General features: G+C 61.2%; 2 protein-coding genes across 6 annotated transcripts; both read left to right on the top strand.

The window, feature by feature from the left end:
- Positions 1–81: 81 nt before the first annotated feature.
- Positions 82–7,116, top strand: LIME1 (Lck interacting transmembrane adaptor 1). 2 transcript variants are annotated; one of them, XM_023918072.2, is made up of 6 exons: positions 82–331; positions 4,282–4,434; positions 4,938–4,986; positions 5,075–5,162; positions 5,342–5,754; positions 5,979–7,116. In XM_023918072.2, exons 2-6 carry the CDS (start codon positions 4,319–4,321, stop codon positions 6,363–6,365), a joined length of 1,053 nt encoding a protein of 350 aa, XP_023773840.1. In that variant the 5' UTR covers positions 82–331; positions 4,282–4,318; the 3' UTR covers positions 6,366–7,116. The 2 variants fall into 2 exon arrangements, with proteins under 2 accessions (XP_023773840.1, XP_086709410.1); XM_086853284.1 differs by lacking the exon at positions 82–331 and adding an exon at positions 3,211–3,306.
- Positions 7,117–10,657: 3,541 nt separating this feature from the next.
- On the top strand, positions 10,658–16,533 carry SLC2A4RG (SLC2A4 regulator). Of its 4 annotated transcripts, none has more exons than XM_086852975.1 (8): positions 10,658–11,042; positions 12,427–12,578; positions 13,287–13,396; positions 13,478–13,722; positions 14,079–14,179; positions 14,288–14,546; positions 15,198–15,277; positions 15,360–16,533. In XM_086852975.1, the coding sequence occupies exons 1-8, from the start codon at positions 10,908–10,910 to the stop codon at positions 15,469–15,471; spliced, it is 1,194 nt and encodes a 397-aa protein (XP_086709101.1). In that variant the 5' UTR covers positions 10,658–10,907; the 3' UTR covers positions 15,472–16,533. The 4 variants fall into 4 exon arrangements, with proteins under 4 accessions (XP_086709101.1, XP_086709102.1, XP_086709103.1 ...); XM_086852976.1 differs by lacking the exon at positions 10,658–11,042 and adding an exon at positions 11,464–11,565; XM_086852977.1 differs by lacking the exon at positions 10,658–11,042 and adding an exon at positions 11,615–11,666.
- Positions 16,534–16,748: the final 215 nt, after the last annotated feature.

Here is a 16,748-nt window from a genome sequence, read left to right as displayed (position 1 = left end):
CCTGATCTCCCGGAGGAGCCGGGCGGGGAGCGGCTGCGGCAGAGGGTGCTCGTGTGTGCCGGGAGCTGCGAGCTCAGACCCAGCCTACCCCGGGGTGAAGCCACCACCTCCGAGGCCAGGAAGCTGTGGTGTGTGTGCTCTGTGTCTGCCCCGCAGCCGGCTGCTCCTCAGGGAGCAGGAGAGCTCAGATCGGGATGTTGGGAATGTGCTGGAGGTCCTGACTGGGACTTGCTGTGGGATAAAAAAATTAAATTCTCCAGGCTGGCCGGCAAGGAAGAGAGCATGACTGGATCCCTGTGCTCCACACTCGGCGGATTTTGAGTTCCTGCAAGTAAGTGGTGGTGGCTTTCCTGCCTGGGAAATGGGGAATTTGCAGCTAAACTGGGAGGGAAATACTTTAAACCCCCCCAAAGAATATAGAAGTCACAGCACTGTCAGAGATGCTCTTGGGGCTGGATGGACTGGACAGGCAGGATTCCTGCTCTGCTCTGGGAAGCCTCAGCTGGGTTCAGCTTGGTGAGCTGGGCTCCAAGCTGTGTTATTCTATGATTTGTGCTCTGCAGCTGGGCTTGAATGGGAAGAAAAGGTGGTGGAGCTTGGCAGTGCTGCTGGGATCCCATGGCTGGACTCTGGGGGCTGAGTGGGAGCCAGTTGCTTTTGGGGTGGATGAATTCAGTTCAGAGATGTGTGGCATTGTGGAAATTTCGAGTTGTGTTGTGGGGAGTGGGACAGGAGTATTGCCTGTGTGTGCAGTGGGGAAGTGCTGACCTGTCTCTGGGTGAGGAGGCTTGAGAATGTGGTCACTAAACTGCTGTCTTCTGAAAACCCAAGATGATGTAAAAGTAGTGCATTTGTGGTAAGGAAAACCACTGTGGCAGGTGGCTCTCGAGAAGACACATGTCCTTAATACAGCCATCCTGAAGTTTGGAATCTGGCTTCCCATAACAGCAGCTCCGAGCTCTCCGCGGGGCTCCTGCTGTGGCTCAGCTCTGCAGAAAAACCTCTCGAGCTGGTTCTTGCCTTAGAAGAGCATTTTTCTGCCCAAGTGAGTGTTCAGCAACCAGGGAAGGGCGGGAAGAAAGAAAAGTGCTGAAATGGTGTCAGCCTTGAGCAGAGCAGTGATGTGGGCTGACAGTTACTCACCCAGAGGTTTCAAAGTTGTATTTTTTCAAAAAGCCCCTCCAGCATGTGAGCACTGATCAGAACTGCAGCTAGAAGCCTGTATCCAAGTTTTCAGACATTTGGGTTTAGAAGCATGGTTGTCACTTGCTAAATGAAAAGCCCCCAGAGGTGTTTGACCATGAAATCTCATTACAGAGGTGAGCAAAGTAGGTGAGATCTCATGCCTGCTTTTTTGAAGTAGTCTTAAAATTCACTAATTGCACCCCATGGTCCAGGGCAAATTCAGTGTTGTGACTGACTCTAAACAGAGCTTTCACTTTTTGTAATTTAAAACAAAAAATCCATCTACTTCTGCTTCTTGGGCCTTTTTTGAAGCACAACTCCCTGGGGTACCTGAGCAGAGTTTGCTGCAGCTGTGTGCACAGTTGCTGATGGAAATCAGCTCAAAATGTTCCTCTTGGTTTTGTGCAAATCGGCTTTGAGTAGCTTCGAAGACTTTTTTTTCTTGCCACCCTGCACTGAACCCTGTGTGGTTTTATCTGGGGAGATGAATCAGAGGCCAGGCAGAATCATCAGCAGCAGCACTTTGTTTTGCAGTGAATTTAATCTTGCTTTCAAGAAGCCCAGATGAGGAACTTGCACCTTTTTTAGGACTCACAAATAACTCCCATGTCCTGGAGTAGCAACCCTTCTGCCTTTAGGGTGCCTGTGCTCAGGTGTCACACAAGGAGGGGAGGTCCCTGCTCAGAGGGTGTGGGTGTTGTCACAGGTACTCAATGGTGGTGACCGCCCTCGTCTTCAAAGCCACCTGGGCTGGCAGAGCCAGTGCCTTCCCAAACGCTGCCAGCTGAGTCTCCTGCCCCGGGGAGCAGCCCCAGGACTGGGAGATCGATAACTTTATTGGCAGGAAATTCAGGTCTAGGTTTCAGAAGGTCTGGCTGAGACTTTGCCTTGCAAACCTGCTCAGTCCAACCTGAGCGTCTTCAGTCAGGCACCGAGTTCTGCTCGCAAATCTGTGATTTTGGGAGACCCAACGTGTTGTCCCAAGAGGTGGACAGTCTCTTCTCCCAGAGACTGCTGAGCCTGAACACTGAGGAGCATGCCCTGCACAGTTCCACTGGTCAGAAAACCTGGAGCAGCCACCAACCTGCTCTACAGAAAGTAGGCCAGGAGAATTTCTCTGCATTCATTTCTACTCAGGGAAGTCTCTCCTTTCAACCTTCAAAATTCAGGGATGGAAAATCCCCCTGCTGTGGGATAAGCTGCCCCTTGTGTGCCTGCCTCAGCGTGCTGAAAGCTCCCACCTCGATTCCAACGCCACACCAGCTCCCGGCTGTCAGACCTTGTTAGAACTTTGTCTGCTCCACTCCAGAGCCTGCTCAGCTCTGCCCTGGCCCTGCAGCCTGTGATTCCATCACTCTAATGAGCTGAGGAGCTCCAGGCTCTGTCTAAAGTACCGGCCCTGTTGCAGGTAATCCGAATAATTAAAGTATGCTCAGACAGAAAAGCTGTGTTGTCTAATTAAAACGTCGTTGGAAAGGGAACAGCCTCCTCTTCCCAGCTCTGATCTAAGCCAGTCTGTCCAGCCCGGTTAGTCCTTAAAACCTCTCTGTCTCACTTTCTACCTTGAAATAATTGCTCTCCAGGGTTCATGCTTCAGTCAGGGCAGTTTCCAAAGGCATGGGAAGTTCTTAGATAAAAGGATGCTCTCAGATAAAAGGGTGCTGCAAATGGGCAGAGACCTTCTGGTTATTGGGGTTAAAATGTTCCAGAGTTGCTGCTGTGTGACCCAGGGTGCAGGGGAGAGGGGAGCTCCTGTGGGTCTGCAGTAGCTTCTGAGATTTACACAAGGCAGGGTGGCTTCTCACCAGAGCTCATTTGGGCTTTATCATCCAGATGAAGATATGCAAGAGGGTGAGAAAGAGGTGCTCAGCATGTCCCGACAGATCCTGGGTTCCTGTCAGTGCTGGTGGAAGCAGATCCTGCCCAGCTCTGCCCAGGGACCCTACTGCTGGCCCCATCTGGATCAGCTACTGTGGCTTCTTGAAGCTGTGTTTTACTCTAGGAACTGCCTCCATTTCTTTTCAGATCAGGCATTTCCTGGGTGCTTTTTTTGTAGAGCAGGGTGCACAGAGCTGAGCTGTGCAGAGCTGGGAGCCGCAGCCGCCATCCACGCCGGAGAAGGTGAAGGGGTGCCAGCTTTTGCTCTGGGTTTGCAGCAGTTTGGCTGGCAGCGGGGCAGGGACGGGGATGGTGGCATGGGAATGATGGGACATGGGTCACCAAAAGCCTCCAGGGGAAGGGGGTGATCCTGACAGGCAAGGGAGCATCCGTGCTTTGTGTCGGGTTCCCCAGCACCCTCCTGCCCCTGCACCGCTTGCTCTGGCTCTGCCGCTGCCGCAGTTTGCAGGGGATGAATTTTGCCTTGAGGAAAGCACAGGGAGAAGGGCTGGATTTGGGTGAGGCACAGCTTTAGGCAGAGGAAAATGGTGGGAAGATTGTGTGTTTTCTGCTCTGGTGTCACAGCAGACAGGCTGCAGACCTGGGGTTGTTGTGGCACAGGGAATGTGGGGTCTGTGTGAATCCATTGCAGAAGGAGGGTGTCCTGGTGCGTTCTGCTGAACCCAGGCCATGAGGAGGGAGAGGAAGGAGATGCTGAAGCTAACCCTTTCTCCAGGAAATTGAGTCATCCTGCCTGTCCTTACTGGCCTCAGGAGCAGTGTCACCCCCATCCCACAACCTGGGGTGGTGTCCCCAGAAAGCACTCTGTCATTTTCAGGGTGTCTCCAGAAGGTTTTGATGGCTCCTGGGCATCTCCTTTTCACCATTTCAGTGGCAACTTGTGAGCTTGAATCCCATCGGTTTTGTTGGATTTTTTTTTTCAAAAGGAACCAAAATCTGAATTTTTCCCTGGTGGTGGCAGAGCACCCACTGCCAAGTGTCCACACTGGGGCTGGACACCGGAGGTGTTGTGATGACGCTGGGGACAGCAGTCACTGGGCAGAAAATGGGACACCTGGTGAAATGTCCCTGTCCAGAGCATCCAGAGGGACCCCCCCTGCAGGGGGACTGTGCTGCAGAGGTTGCAGAGCACCATTTCATGGCATGGTGAGCCCAGCAGCTCCTGGCTCAACTCCAACTCATGTTCTCTCTCCTCAGAGCTCAGCCCCGCAGTGGTGCTGGCAGCGGCTCCCCCATGGCTGCAGCCAGCGGCGAGGGGACAGCAGGGACCCGGCTCCTGCCAGCTGGCACTGCCCTGGCCCTGCTCGGTGGCCTGGTCTACCTGGGCACCCTGTGTGCTGCCTGTAAACGGTATGTGCTGCCCACGGCTCCTCCACTTTCCCTCCTGGGGCTGGGATGGGGCTGGGGATCCCTCGGTGGCGTTTGGTGGCTGCACATGGAGACTGTGTGCAGCCATCCTGAGCTGGGACTGGGGGATCTGCTGCTCTGCTCTCCCCAAGCCCCACCCCGTGCCCCAGTGCAGCTCTGCCTGGCTTGATCCTGCATCCCTGGAACACCACATCCCTGGAACCCTACACCCAAAAACCTCAGAGGAGCAGCCAAGAGAGGGCAGAGCTGTGAGCAGGATGGGCAGTGCCAGGGGCAATGCTGAGGGAGGTGCCAGTGGTGCCCTGCACAGCTCAGCGGGGTGCAGGATGCAATTGTGATGTCCCCAGCCAGCACAGACCCTGCTGTGGGGCTGGGGAAGGAGAGGGATGTGGGTTTTGGGAGTGCCATGGTGGGGACCCGGGACACCTGCTCCTCACCCCTGGCTTTGCCATCTGCCTTGGGCTCAGCTCCGCTTCTCCCTGCAGGAAGGGCAGGAAGAAGGTTGCTCCAGATGGGGTGAAGCTCGTGGATGAGGTAAGAGCACATCTGGGGGGCAGGATCAGCCCTGGAGGGCGGTCAGGGCTCCCAGCCCAGCCTGAGGGATTCTGTTCCCCCACGGCAGGCCCTGCTCTGCCGGACACAGCTGCGGTCACTCAGCAAGTCCGACACGAAGCTGCACGAGCTGTACCGGGTGAAGGTCAGAGATGATGGTGAGTGGCCATGGAGCAGGGGCAGCCCAAGGTGCTGGTGGCCCTTGGCAACTGCCTGCAGTCCCCATGCTGCTCAGAGAGCACCTCATATCGTGGACAGATGTGCCGCTGTGCTGGCACTGTGCTGACACAGGGCTTGGTGCCTGTTGCATCCCCTCATTTCCTCTTCTCTCCCACAGTCCAGCGTCCGGCCAGTCTGGATCTCCCCTGTCCCACAGCCCCTGGAGGCGAATCCCTGCACAGCTCTGGCCTCCTGCACCGTGAGCTGCCCCAGATCCCTGTCCCTGCCCCCCCGGCTGCCTCCCCAGCCCCTGACCAGACCTACTCCAACCTGCTCTTCACCCCGCTGCGGAAACCAGCGCCAGACTCTGTCTATGAGTGCCTGGCAGTGGGGGGAGAGGATGCCCCAGTGCCCCCCATGCCAGCTGGCACCCAGGTGTCCCCTCCACGGGCTGTGCATGGGGCAGCCGATTATGCCTGTGTCCATAAAGTGAAGAAGGTGGTGTCAGTGGAGGTGCAGCCTGGGGCTGTGGCAGGACCCCCTGGAGCACAGCACTGCTGGGATGGTGCAGGCAATGCCCCTCAGGCCAAGGTATGACTCTGGGGGCAGCAGGGATGGGGCACATGGGGGGCTCATTTAATTCCCTGTCTCCCTGTAGTGCCCATGTTTGGAGCAGGGTGTAAGTTAGGATCCACTGCCAGGATCCTCCTGGGGGGCTGCCAGAAGATGGGGGAAACAAAATCCTGAGGATACTCTGCAGTGGGCAGGGATTTGCCCCAAATGTCCACCCAAAAAAACCAAAATTCCTTTTGCAGCTGGAGGAGATGTACTCAACGGTGTGCAAAGCCACCAAGAAGAAATCCCAGGTCCCTGCACCAACCCCGAGGGCTGTGAAGGAGCTGGGTTCTGGGTGGCCAGCCCCCCACCAGCAGGAGGGGGCCCCAGCAGCCCCAGGCCCCCCTGACCCCTGTTACGAGTCCATCAACGACAGAGCATGGACTGCTCAGGGCCGTGGCCCCGACCCCGACTATGAGGCTGTGGACATTAACTGGAAGAAAGCAGCAAAACGGGACAAGCCAGGGAAGCCCTGTGTCCCCGAGAACCTGTACGAGAGCGTGGTGGACATTTGGGCAGGGGAGCCCCGGAAAGCCTCGGCCCGGACGGCGGCCAATGGGCTGGAGGTTTACATCACCAACCTATAGCCCCCGGGAGCAGGGCCAGTGCCACAGGGGGTCCCAGCAGGCTGGACACCATCGGGTGCCAAAGGGACAGTGCCAGCAGCCCTGTGCCCCCCAGAGCGGCTGTGTTCCTGCACTCTCTCTCTGTATAGATTTTCTGTTACTTTTCTATGAGTGTCCTTGTCCCATCCCAGCCCAGCTGGTGCCAGCAGGTTGATGGTGGGGTGTCCCAGGATGGGCAGTTTGGGGGTGCTGGGTGCTGTGTGGCACCCCAGTGAGATAGGGCTGGCACTGGCACCAAGATGGGAACAGGGTGAGGACCAGTCATGTTTTGGGGCAGGGGGTGATGGGCTGAAGCCAGCCCCATGCCTTGGGTTGCAGGATCAGACCCTCATTGGGAGGTTTCTGCCATGACTGAGAGGGTCTCTGTCCTCCTCATACTGCCTGGGGGAGACCAGGCCCCCCTCCAGCCCTCAGGAAGCCCTGAGAAGCTTTGCTCCCATCACAGAACGTCCCTTGTTATGGGGAGATGGGGTCAGCCCTGTGCCTTCATGGAATCATGGAATATCCTGAGTTGGAAAGGACCCACAAGGCTTCAAGGGATCATTGAGTTCATCTGATCCTGCACAGGACAACACAGAAATTTCACTGGTGTGGGCTGTGGGCTCTGCTCCATCCTCCATTCCCACCCTTTCAGACCCAGGCAAGGGTGTCTCCGAGGGCAGCCCTCTCCCAAACACCATTAAAAGGCTGAGAGATGGTTTACACTCTTAAATTGAGCCTAAATCCCTGTTTCTGGGGGCTGTTGCTGCTGATGCAACAGGTGCTGGGGGAGCAGTTTTGAGCACAATGTGACTGTGAGTGCACCCGCCCTGGATGGGTGGTTTGGCACCTCTGAAATGGGGACACAGCCACCAGGAGCTGCTGTACGGGGTGATCTGTGCCGGAGCAGAGCCTTGCACAGGGCTGGGGTAGAAGCCAGGCTGCGTTTGCTCAGCATTTGCTCATCTTCCCATGGCTCCTGGGAGCCCTGCAGCCTCCACGTGCCAAAAAACTTGGTGGGCTGGATGTTTACCAGAGCTTAAACTGCTTGCCGGCGGAGTTGCACATCCGTGCCTCAAGGGACGCCGTGGAGAGGCAGTGACACTGGCACTGCTCACATGGCCAGCGGCTGGCCAGCGGCTGCCTGGCCTCGTGGCACGATGGCCATGTGCTCGCTGGAGCCGGCTGGAACCTGCAGCCCCTGTGGCAGGAAGCGAAGCGCCTTCCCTCAGCATCTTTGCCCCCGCACCGCAGAAGGTGAAGAGATTAAAACCGAAAACGCGGCGCTCAGCAAACCCAGCTGAAGGCCTTAGAGCTGGAGGCACCCCAGGCATCGTCAGCCCCGCGCTCGACGCCAAACCACAGCTGCTCTCGAGAGCTTCTCCCATCCCCCTGCGAGATAAGGGCGCTGATAGAGCCGGGCTGGTGCCGGTGCTGCCGTGCTCTTCCTGCTGCCAGCGCGCCACAAGGACGCGTGGGCTCCCACCATGCTGCCCCCGGCCGCATCCTTCCCCTGCTCCCCTTCTCCATCGTCCCACCGCACGTGGCTGGGTCCCTCCTGCACCACCTGAATCCCCTGGGAGCTGCTTTGGGCCGTGTTGCCAGGCACAGGAGCATCATGTCCATGTGGGACCAGGGTGGCTTCACTCCGCTCCCTGCGCTGCCTGTGGGCTGGCTTGTGCCACCTCCCTGGGGAAAGGCAGGCTTGGAATGGCATCAGGGAAGGGAAAGCTCCTGCTGTGGTGGAGCTGAGGTGGCCAAATTTAGTCTCCAATTTGCCCCAGCAGCAGCAGAAGCCGTGCAGGGCTGCCCGCTTGTCTGTAATTCCTGTGGGAGTTGGGAGAGCTGGACTCAAATAAAAGAACTGCCCAGTCCTCGGGGTGATGGAAAATGTGCCTGGAGCCCTGGCTGGAGGCTGGAAATCTGGTGAATGAAGAATCCATCCCAAACATCACTTGCTTGGGATCATCAACACACTTGTTGAGTCTCAGGGTGTGGTCGGGAAGGTCGGGGTCGGGTCAGAGCGAGGGGAGAGGGGAGGGTTGGGAATCCCCCGCCTCAGCCCCGGGGAACAGCCGTGTGCGGGGCTCTCTGTCACCCTGCGAGGGACGGTGCTGAGCGGTGCCCTTCCCACAAGAGGGAGCGAGCAGGAGCCCGGCCAGCGCCGTAAGAGGCTGAAGGGGCTAAGCCTCCTGTAGTCCCTATGGTCCCGCACGCTGGAGGATGCAAGGGGCATTAAGCACCGCACGGTGTGACACCCGCACGGGGTGACACCTGCACCGTGTGACACCTGCAGGTTTGACACACTGCACGGCACTGTACGGGGCTCTGTGCTGTAAGGATCCGCACCCCGAGGTCCCTGCACCCCGTACGGCTCCGCAGCCCGCGCAGCTCTGAGGCTGCTCGGCAGCACAGGGCTCTCCACCCAAGGCAGCCCCACACCCGAGCAGCTCCGCAGCCCGCCTGGCCCCACATTCCTGGAGCTCACAGCCGTGTGACCCCGGCCCCCGGCAGCTCTGCACCCCCAGCAGGCAGCCAGGGGACACGGGCAGTGCGGGCACGGCCGCGGCTCCCCCTGCAGCACCAGCTGGGCGAGGGGCATCACAGTCCAGTCCGCACCAACCCCTGGCCCGGGCATCCAGGCACCCCCTGGCCCGGGCATCCAGGCACCCCCTGGCCAGGGCATCCAGGCACCCCCTGGCCCGGGCATCCAGGCACCCCCTGGCCAGGGCATCCAGGCACCCCCTGGCCAGGGCATCCAGGCACCCCCTGGCCCGGGCATCCAGGCACCCCCTGGCCAGGGCATCCAGGCACCCCCTGGCCAGGGCATCCAGGCACCACGGGGGATCTCCCAGGGACGGTGATTCTCGGGGGAGAACTGTGCAGGGCCAGGAGCTGGACTAAATGATCCTTGCATGGCCTTTCCAACTCAGGAGGTGCTATGACCACGAGTTTAATTTGGGATGCCACCCTGCCGAGCCCCCCTGCCCGGGCCGGGGGTCGGGCTGGTGGCACCCCGTGCAAGGGTGGGCGATACTCGTGGAGTTGCACAACACCGAACGGAGCTGCCGGAGCCTCCAGCTCTGCGTTTCGGCCGCTGTTAACCATTAAACCAGAGCGGGGGCGGCCGCGGAGCCTCCCCCGGGGCCCACAGGCTCCTGCAGGGCTGCGCGAACGGGGGGCTGCGGGATCAGGCTCCGCAGGGAGGGGCAGGATGGGGAATAAAGGCTGCTCCGGCTCTGCTCCTCCTCCCGGGCTGCCCGGGCGGGTTTTGGGGCCCCGCGGGTGTCCCGGTTCCCGGGGGACACTGCCCTTTTCCCGGGTGTGTTCCCCAGTTCCAGGGAGACCCCTCGGGCGGCCGTGCCGGGGTGACACCGGGCGCTTGGCCGGGTTGGTGGGGATTTTCCCGGTTTGCTGCTTTTCTCACCCTTGGGAGAGCACCTGGAGCTGGCGCAGGGCGGAACCGGCACCTCCAGCCCCCCCTCCTCCAGAGCGGGGAACGAGGGGTGGCCAAGCAAGCCAGGAGCCACGCTGGGAACATCGCGTCTCCAGGCAGGGGATCCCCGGGATGCCGCCCCAGCACCCCCAGAGCCCCCGAGCCGCGGGGATCAGCCGTGCCAGGCAGCCCCGGGCTGGGGGGGGGACGGCAGGCGGGGGCCACCATCCGGGACAGCCGCACGGACTCTGTCCCGGCCTTCAGCCTGCGGCTCGGTCAATCCAGCAGGACCTGGTGGGCCCTCGCCGCCGCCCGGCGCTCGCGGCCCCGCGGGTTTTTTGGGGCAGGTGAGGAGCAGAACGCGGGCGGGCGCCAGCCGGAGCTCCCCAAACGCCCCATGCACCCCAAAACCTCACTCACCCCGTGTATCACATGGACCCCACATACCCCCTGCACTACAGTACCCCCCCTCCATCCCACGTCCGCAGGGCACCCCAATGCACCCCAGAATCCCACGCACCCCACGCCCTCCAAGCATTGCGGGTACCCAGGGCATTCCACGCACCCCACATGCCCGGGGTAGCCCACGCTCCCCATGGAGCCCACGCACCCCGTGTACCCCCCATGCACCTCAGTACCCCAAATACCTCCCGTACCCCTCGCACCCCACCCCGCCCTGCCGTTCTGGGTGGGTTTGGCAGAGATTCCTCGTGGTGGGCAGGACTGACGGTGGAATTAGGGATTTCTTTCCTACTGGGAACGGCGCACACACACCCCAAAAGCTCAGACCACACCCCCTTTTCTAGCAGAAGGCGACTGTAACTTTTGGGGGAGCCCTAGAGCTGATGGGGGATCCCTACAGGCAAGTTGCAGGGGACATAAAACTTCGGAGAGAACTTTTGGGGGGACCCTATAAGTTTTGGGGAGTATAACTTTGTGAGGAGCTCTGCAACGTTTGAAAAACCCCTGTAACTTATCGGCAGCCCTATAATTTGGCGGGGGACGTCACTTTTGCGCGAACCCCCCAAATTTTAACGGTGCAAATTTCACCCCGGTAAGTCCACAGGAGCCGTCGGGAGTTTTGTGGGATGCTCCTCGGTGGCGGGATCCCCCCGTTTATTTGGGGGGCGCCCAGAATCCCGTGTCGTAACAACAAAATCGGAACATTCGGGGGTCCTCCGCAACTTTTGGGGAGCGCCGCGAGTTTGGCGGGAAAAGGAGGGGTGAGTTCACGGTGGCTCTAGAGGTGCCGGCGGGGACCCAGTGGTGGTGTGGGGGGGTAACACGGGCGGCCTGGCGGAGGTGGGGTGGGGTTTTGGGGGAGGGGGGGTTGTTTTTTTGGGGGGTCCCGCGGGCAGCGCGCGCGGCGGGAGGGCGGGGCGCGCGAAGATGGCCGCTGCCGGCGGGGGCGTGGCGCGGCCGGGGTGGGGGCGTGGCGGCCTCGCGAGGGAGGGGGCGTGGCCGCCGCGAGCGAAGTGGCAGCGGGCCGCAGCCAATCAGCGGCGCGGAGAGCGGCGGCCGCGTTCCAGCCCGCGCGCTCCGACCAATGGCGCGGCGCTCGGGGGGCGTGGCCCGACCGGCGCCGACACCGGGGCCGCGCGCGGCGGAGCGCGCTCCCCCCGCCGGGCCGCGGCCGCTCCGCGCATGGACCCCCCGCGCCCGCCCGCGGTCCTAATGCCCGCCCGCCGCCGCCGCCGCCCGCCGCCCCCGCCCGCGCCGCCCGCCGCCCGCGCCGCCGCCGCCAAGGTACCGGGGGGGGGCGGCGGCGGAGACCGGGGTGGGATCCGGGGGAGGCGGCGGGGGGGCGGTGACAGCTGACAGCGGCCCGCCCGAAACTTTCCCCGCCGGTAAAATGGCGCCGCGATGGGATAAACTTTGGGGGGCGGGAATGGGGGGTGGTTTGTGGCGGCGGAGCGCGGGGGGTGGTGGTGGGTCACATCACCCGCACCCCCGGCGGATCGCCTCTCCTGGATCGCGGCTCTTTGCGATCTTCCAGGGATCTCCCGCCGCGGGGATCCGCCCAGCCCCGCCCCAGGGAGACCGGCTGGGATCCGCTCGGAGCGGGATCCGCTCGGAGCGGGATCACGGGGGATGTCCCTGGAGTGGGATCCACTCTGTGCCGGTGTCTGGGATCGGCCTGGCAGGCACGAGTAGGCTCCCAGCCCTGGATCCCGGTGATCCGCTCAGAGCGGGATAAACTTGGGATGTGGATTCATAAGGTGTGGATCTATACCGGGGTGTGGGATTTGGGTGCTGCCACCTTAGAGCTGCGTTGCCAGGAGAGTGTCAGGTCGTCTCCTGGCTCTGGAGATCCCTGCTGGATCCCTGCTGATGCTCAGCCAGTGGGTGATGGTGCTGGCAGCAGCATCACAGGGGGATCTGGAGAGTGCTAAGGATCTCCTGGCTGGATCCCACTGCGACCTGGTGGGATCCACTCGGGATTTACCCCAGGGAGACCCACGGAGTGGCTGGCAGTCCCACCACAGCCCTGCCTGGAGGCGCTGCTCCAGGTCCCCAAACCCACCTCCCCATCCCACCGAGGTCCCGGGGATCCCTGCGGAATCCTCTGCTCGGGGATCCCCGCTGCCCATTGCGTCTCTCCCGCAGGCTCCGCTGGGATCCGAGGGCTGGCTGGGGGAGCCGCCGTCGCGCCAGGACCCGGCCAGCCAGGAGGCCATGCTGCGGGTGCTGGACGCGGGGCTGGAGCGCTGCCTGGCGCTGCACTCGGCCGTGCAGTGCATCCCCGTGCCCCGGCACAGGTAGGGACACCGGCACGGCCACCACCCTCCCACCAGCACCGGCCTCACTGCCGGGTTTTTTTCTGCAGGAGGACTTTGGCCGCTGTTGGCCACGCCGGGATCCCCGGCGGTGAGCGGCTGTCCCGCTGTGGCAGCTCTGGGGACTCCCAGCTGGGAGCATCACCAGGTTATCCGTTTGCAAAACGGTTTTGGCTGCTCTTGACCTCTCGTTTTTTTTTTTTAATCTAAAATTTTATAGGTTTTTTTCCACCTCAAGGAACTGTTTGGCCTTAGGCAATCCATCCCTGTGTCCCTGGGCAGGATGCAGGTGCCAGTACCCTCCAGCACGGTGCTGCCCACGGGCATGGAGGGTGACCCTGGCGTGGCACAAGCAGTGGCATTTTGGCAGCCTGCCTGCACCTCTGCCTGCACTGCTGCTTGTGCCATGCCCAGGGGAATTGCAGCCAGCTGCTGGGATGATCCCTGGAGGGATCAGCAGCATCTCAGGGTGTGGGACACCTGTGGGTGCCTTTCCGCCTGGTAATGCCACCAGCATGGTGGGGCTGCTGTGACCTTGTGCCACCCCTGTACCCCCACACAAACCACCCTGGGGTGGGTGCTGGCCACCGTGGGTGGGAGGTCCTGGCACCTCACTGGGGGAGGGAAAGTGATAGGGTATCCCAGGGGGCTCATCCATCCTGACACAGCCCCCTCTGCTCTCTCTGGCAGGAAGCTCTCGGGCAAGGCGGGCATTGATGAGGTGATGGCAGCCGCAGTGCTCACCAGCCTCTCCACCAGCCCGCTGGTGCTCGGGCACCCACCAGCCACTCATGCCCCAGGTGAGAGCATTTCCCTGTCCCCACCATCCCTGGACGTGTCCCACGGCAGGACCTGACCTTCCTCTTCTTCCTCCTCACCAGAGCCTGGCAGCGAGGTCTGGAAGGAGGCTCCTGCCATGTCCTCCAGCTGCAGCAGCAGCAGCAACACCAGCGGGGACTGGAGCTGGGACCCCTCCAGTGACCGATCCACCCCCTCCACCCCGTCACCCCCCCTCTCCAGCCACGTCCCCAGCACCTTCCTGCCCGGCCCACTGCCGGATGAGGGCCCTGATGAGCCCGACGGCACCCACTTCGTCTTTGGAGAGCCCACCCCACGGAAGAGGAAGGTGGGATGAAGCTGGGGATGGTGATGGGGGTGAAGCTGGGTTTTGGGAATAGAAAGGATAGGGATGAAGACGAGGGTGAGGTTAAGGGGGGGGATGACAGTTGGGATGAGGTTGGGTATGTGAATGAGTTTGGGGATGGGGATAGTGAGGATGGAGATGAGGAGGAGGATCAGGGTTTGGGGTGGGAATTAAGAGGATGAGGTTGGAGATAGGGATGATGGTTGAGATTAATTTGGGGGTGTGGGTGATGACAGAGGTAGTGTTGGGGATGACAATGAGGATGGTATTTGGGAAGGCAATGGGGCTGGGGATGAGGTTGGGGATGGAGCTGCCAGCCTGACACTTCTCTCCTGCAGAACTCCACCAAGGTGATGTTCAAGTGCTTGTGGAAGAGCTGCGGCAAAGTCCTCAGCAGCTCCTCAGGGATGCAGAAGCACATCCGAACCATGCACCTTGGGTAAGCACATGGGCTACCCCTGGACACCCCCAGACGCCCTGATATCCCTTCCAGGGTCCTGTGGTGCTGGGGGGACAATGTCCCAGCCAGCCTCTGCTCTCCCTGCAGCCGGAAAGCCGACCTGGAGCAGAGCGATGGCGAGGAGGATTTCTACTACACGGAGCTGGACGTGGACGTGGACGCGCTGACCGACGGGCTCTCCAGCCTCACTCCGGTCTCTCCCACCTCCTCGGTGCCTCCCGCCTTTCCCGGCCCCGAGGCTCCTCCACCACCAGTGCTGCCCATCCTCGACCTGGCCCTGGCCTCCCCCTGCAGCCCCCCGGCCCCCCCTGGCCGCTGCCACGTCCACACTGACCACGCGTACCAGGTGAGGGGCACAGGGATGGAGGGGACAGGGATGGAGGGGGGACAGGGATGGAGGGGACAGGGATGGAGTGGGACAGGGATGGAGGGGACAGGGATGGAGGGGACACGGATGGAGGGGACACGGATGGAGGGGACAGGGATGGAGTGGGACAGGGATGGAGTGGGACAGGGATGGAGGGGACACGGATGGAAGGGGACAGGGATGGAGGGGGGACAGGGATGGAGTGGGACAGGGATGGAGGGGGACAGGGATGGAGAGGGGACGGGATGGAGGGGACAGGGATGGAGGGGGGACAGGGATGGAGTGGGACAGGGATGGAGGGGGACAGGGATGGAGGGGACAGGGATGGAGGGGGACAGGGATGGAGGGGGACAGGGATGGAGGGGGACAGGGATGGAGGGGGACAGGGATGGAGTGGGACAGGGATGAAGAGGGGACGGGGATGGAGGGGACAGGGATGGAGGGGGACAGGGATGGAGGGGGACAGGGATGGAGGGGGACAGGGATGGAGTGGGACAGGGATGGAGGGGGACAGGGATGGAGGGGACAGGGATGGAGGGGGACAGGGATGGAGTGGGGACAGGGATGGAGGTGGGGCTGCTGCACTCCCTCATCACCTTGTCTGATGAGGGTTGTGTCCTCTCTCTCCAGGGCTGCCGGACACCCCCACGACCACCGCTGTCCCCCACTGTCCCCACCCCGCCACCACCCAAGCCACCGGCCGTGCCCAGGTGAGCCATGGCTGTCGTGCCCCACCCCATCCCCTCTCACCTGCGTGTGTCCCCCGGTTGTGACTTGTCCCGTCTGCCGCAGGCGGCCGCGGGGAGAGGCCAAGAAGTGCCGCAAGGTGTACGGCATGGAGCACCGGGAGATGTGGTGCACGGCGTGCCGCTGGAAGAAGGCCTGCCAGCGCTTCCTCGACTGACGGAGCCCCGCCGCTCCCTCCTTCTTGCACATTTTGCACTCGAGGTGCCTTCGCGCCCCCCCGGCCGCCCCCCCGGACTCAGGGAACGGCCCCCCGAAAGCTTTATGCACACACACGGCCCCCCCCGCCACGGAGCTTGTCCCCCCCTGCCTTTTTTTCCCTTTGAAAATAAGCTAAATCCAACAATCCAACCCCGCTCCTTTCCGGCGGGGGCTGGCAGGGGGTGTCTGGCTGCTCCCGGCCCCCTCCCCACTCCGGTTTGGGGACCCCCCCACGGCTCAAATAAGCTGTGCCTGTGGCCAGCGGGGGCTCGGAAAAGGGGGTGTCCGTTCCCAGCCCCAGTGCCCAGGGCAGAGGTGGGCGCCTGCCCCCCCTCACCCCCCCAGGGGGGGTTTTTACTCTTTGTAATGTCATTTCTCTCTCTCGTTTTGGGGAGCCCCTGCCGGGGCGATGCCCCGGGAAGTGCCTGCAGGAATGCGCCCATTTGCACTAAGCCAAACTGCACAAAGAGGGGTCTTTTTGTTTTCCTTTACTTTTATTTTTTTTTTTTTTTTCCTTCGTGTGGTTTTTATTTTTTAAATAAAATATATGAAAATTGGTATTTTTACATACTCCCTCCCACAGCACGAGAGCGCGTGGGCCACGGCGCTGCAGCAGCGGGGTTCCTCCAGCCATGGGTGGGTTTCAGGGGGTTTAATTCACTTTAAACCCCTTTTTTACCCAAAAAAATCCCCATTTTCTCCTCAAAACCCTTTCTCCCCTCTTGTGCTGTCATTTTCCAGCCCAGGCAGCAGCTGGGGTTTGGCCAGGCCATGCCACCCCGCTCCTGTCCTCATGCAGGGAGGGGACAGGGAGGGGTGGTGGCCCTGCCACCCTCCTGCCCTGTGGGAAGGTTCCCTTTGCATCAGGGAGGCCTCACTGCAGGGTCCCCTTTGCAGGGGGTCAGACACTGCTTTGGCCCCGTGGGTCAAGGCTGGTGCTGTGCCCCTACTTGTCCCCTCCAGGGATGTGATGTATCAGATCCAAAAGAAAAAAAATAAATATTTAGATTTTTTTTTTTAATGATTCCTATTCTTTAGTTACTGTTAAGACAGGCAGGGTGGGCACCTTGGGGCCCCTTGGCACCCCCAAACCCACTGCTGTTACCCCCCTCCTGCATCCCACATCCCCCAGGGATGGCATTACCCTATGCATCCTCCTGGGAGTTAATTTCATTTCAGATAATGCCCAAAAAATAGGGAGATTGTCACCAACAGGCAGCAGGGAGGGAGGGAATG

The sequence above is a fragment of the Cyanistes caeruleus genome, chromosome 16 (genome assembly GCF_971803275.1).
Source record: "Cyanistes caeruleus chromosome 16, bCyaCae1.hap1.1, whole genome shotgun sequence".
Taxonomy (NCBI): domain Eukaryota; kingdom Metazoa; phylum Chordata; class Aves; order Passeriformes; family Paridae; genus Cyanistes; species Cyanistes caeruleus.
This window is presented reverse-complemented; position numbering and strand designations above follow the sequence as displayed.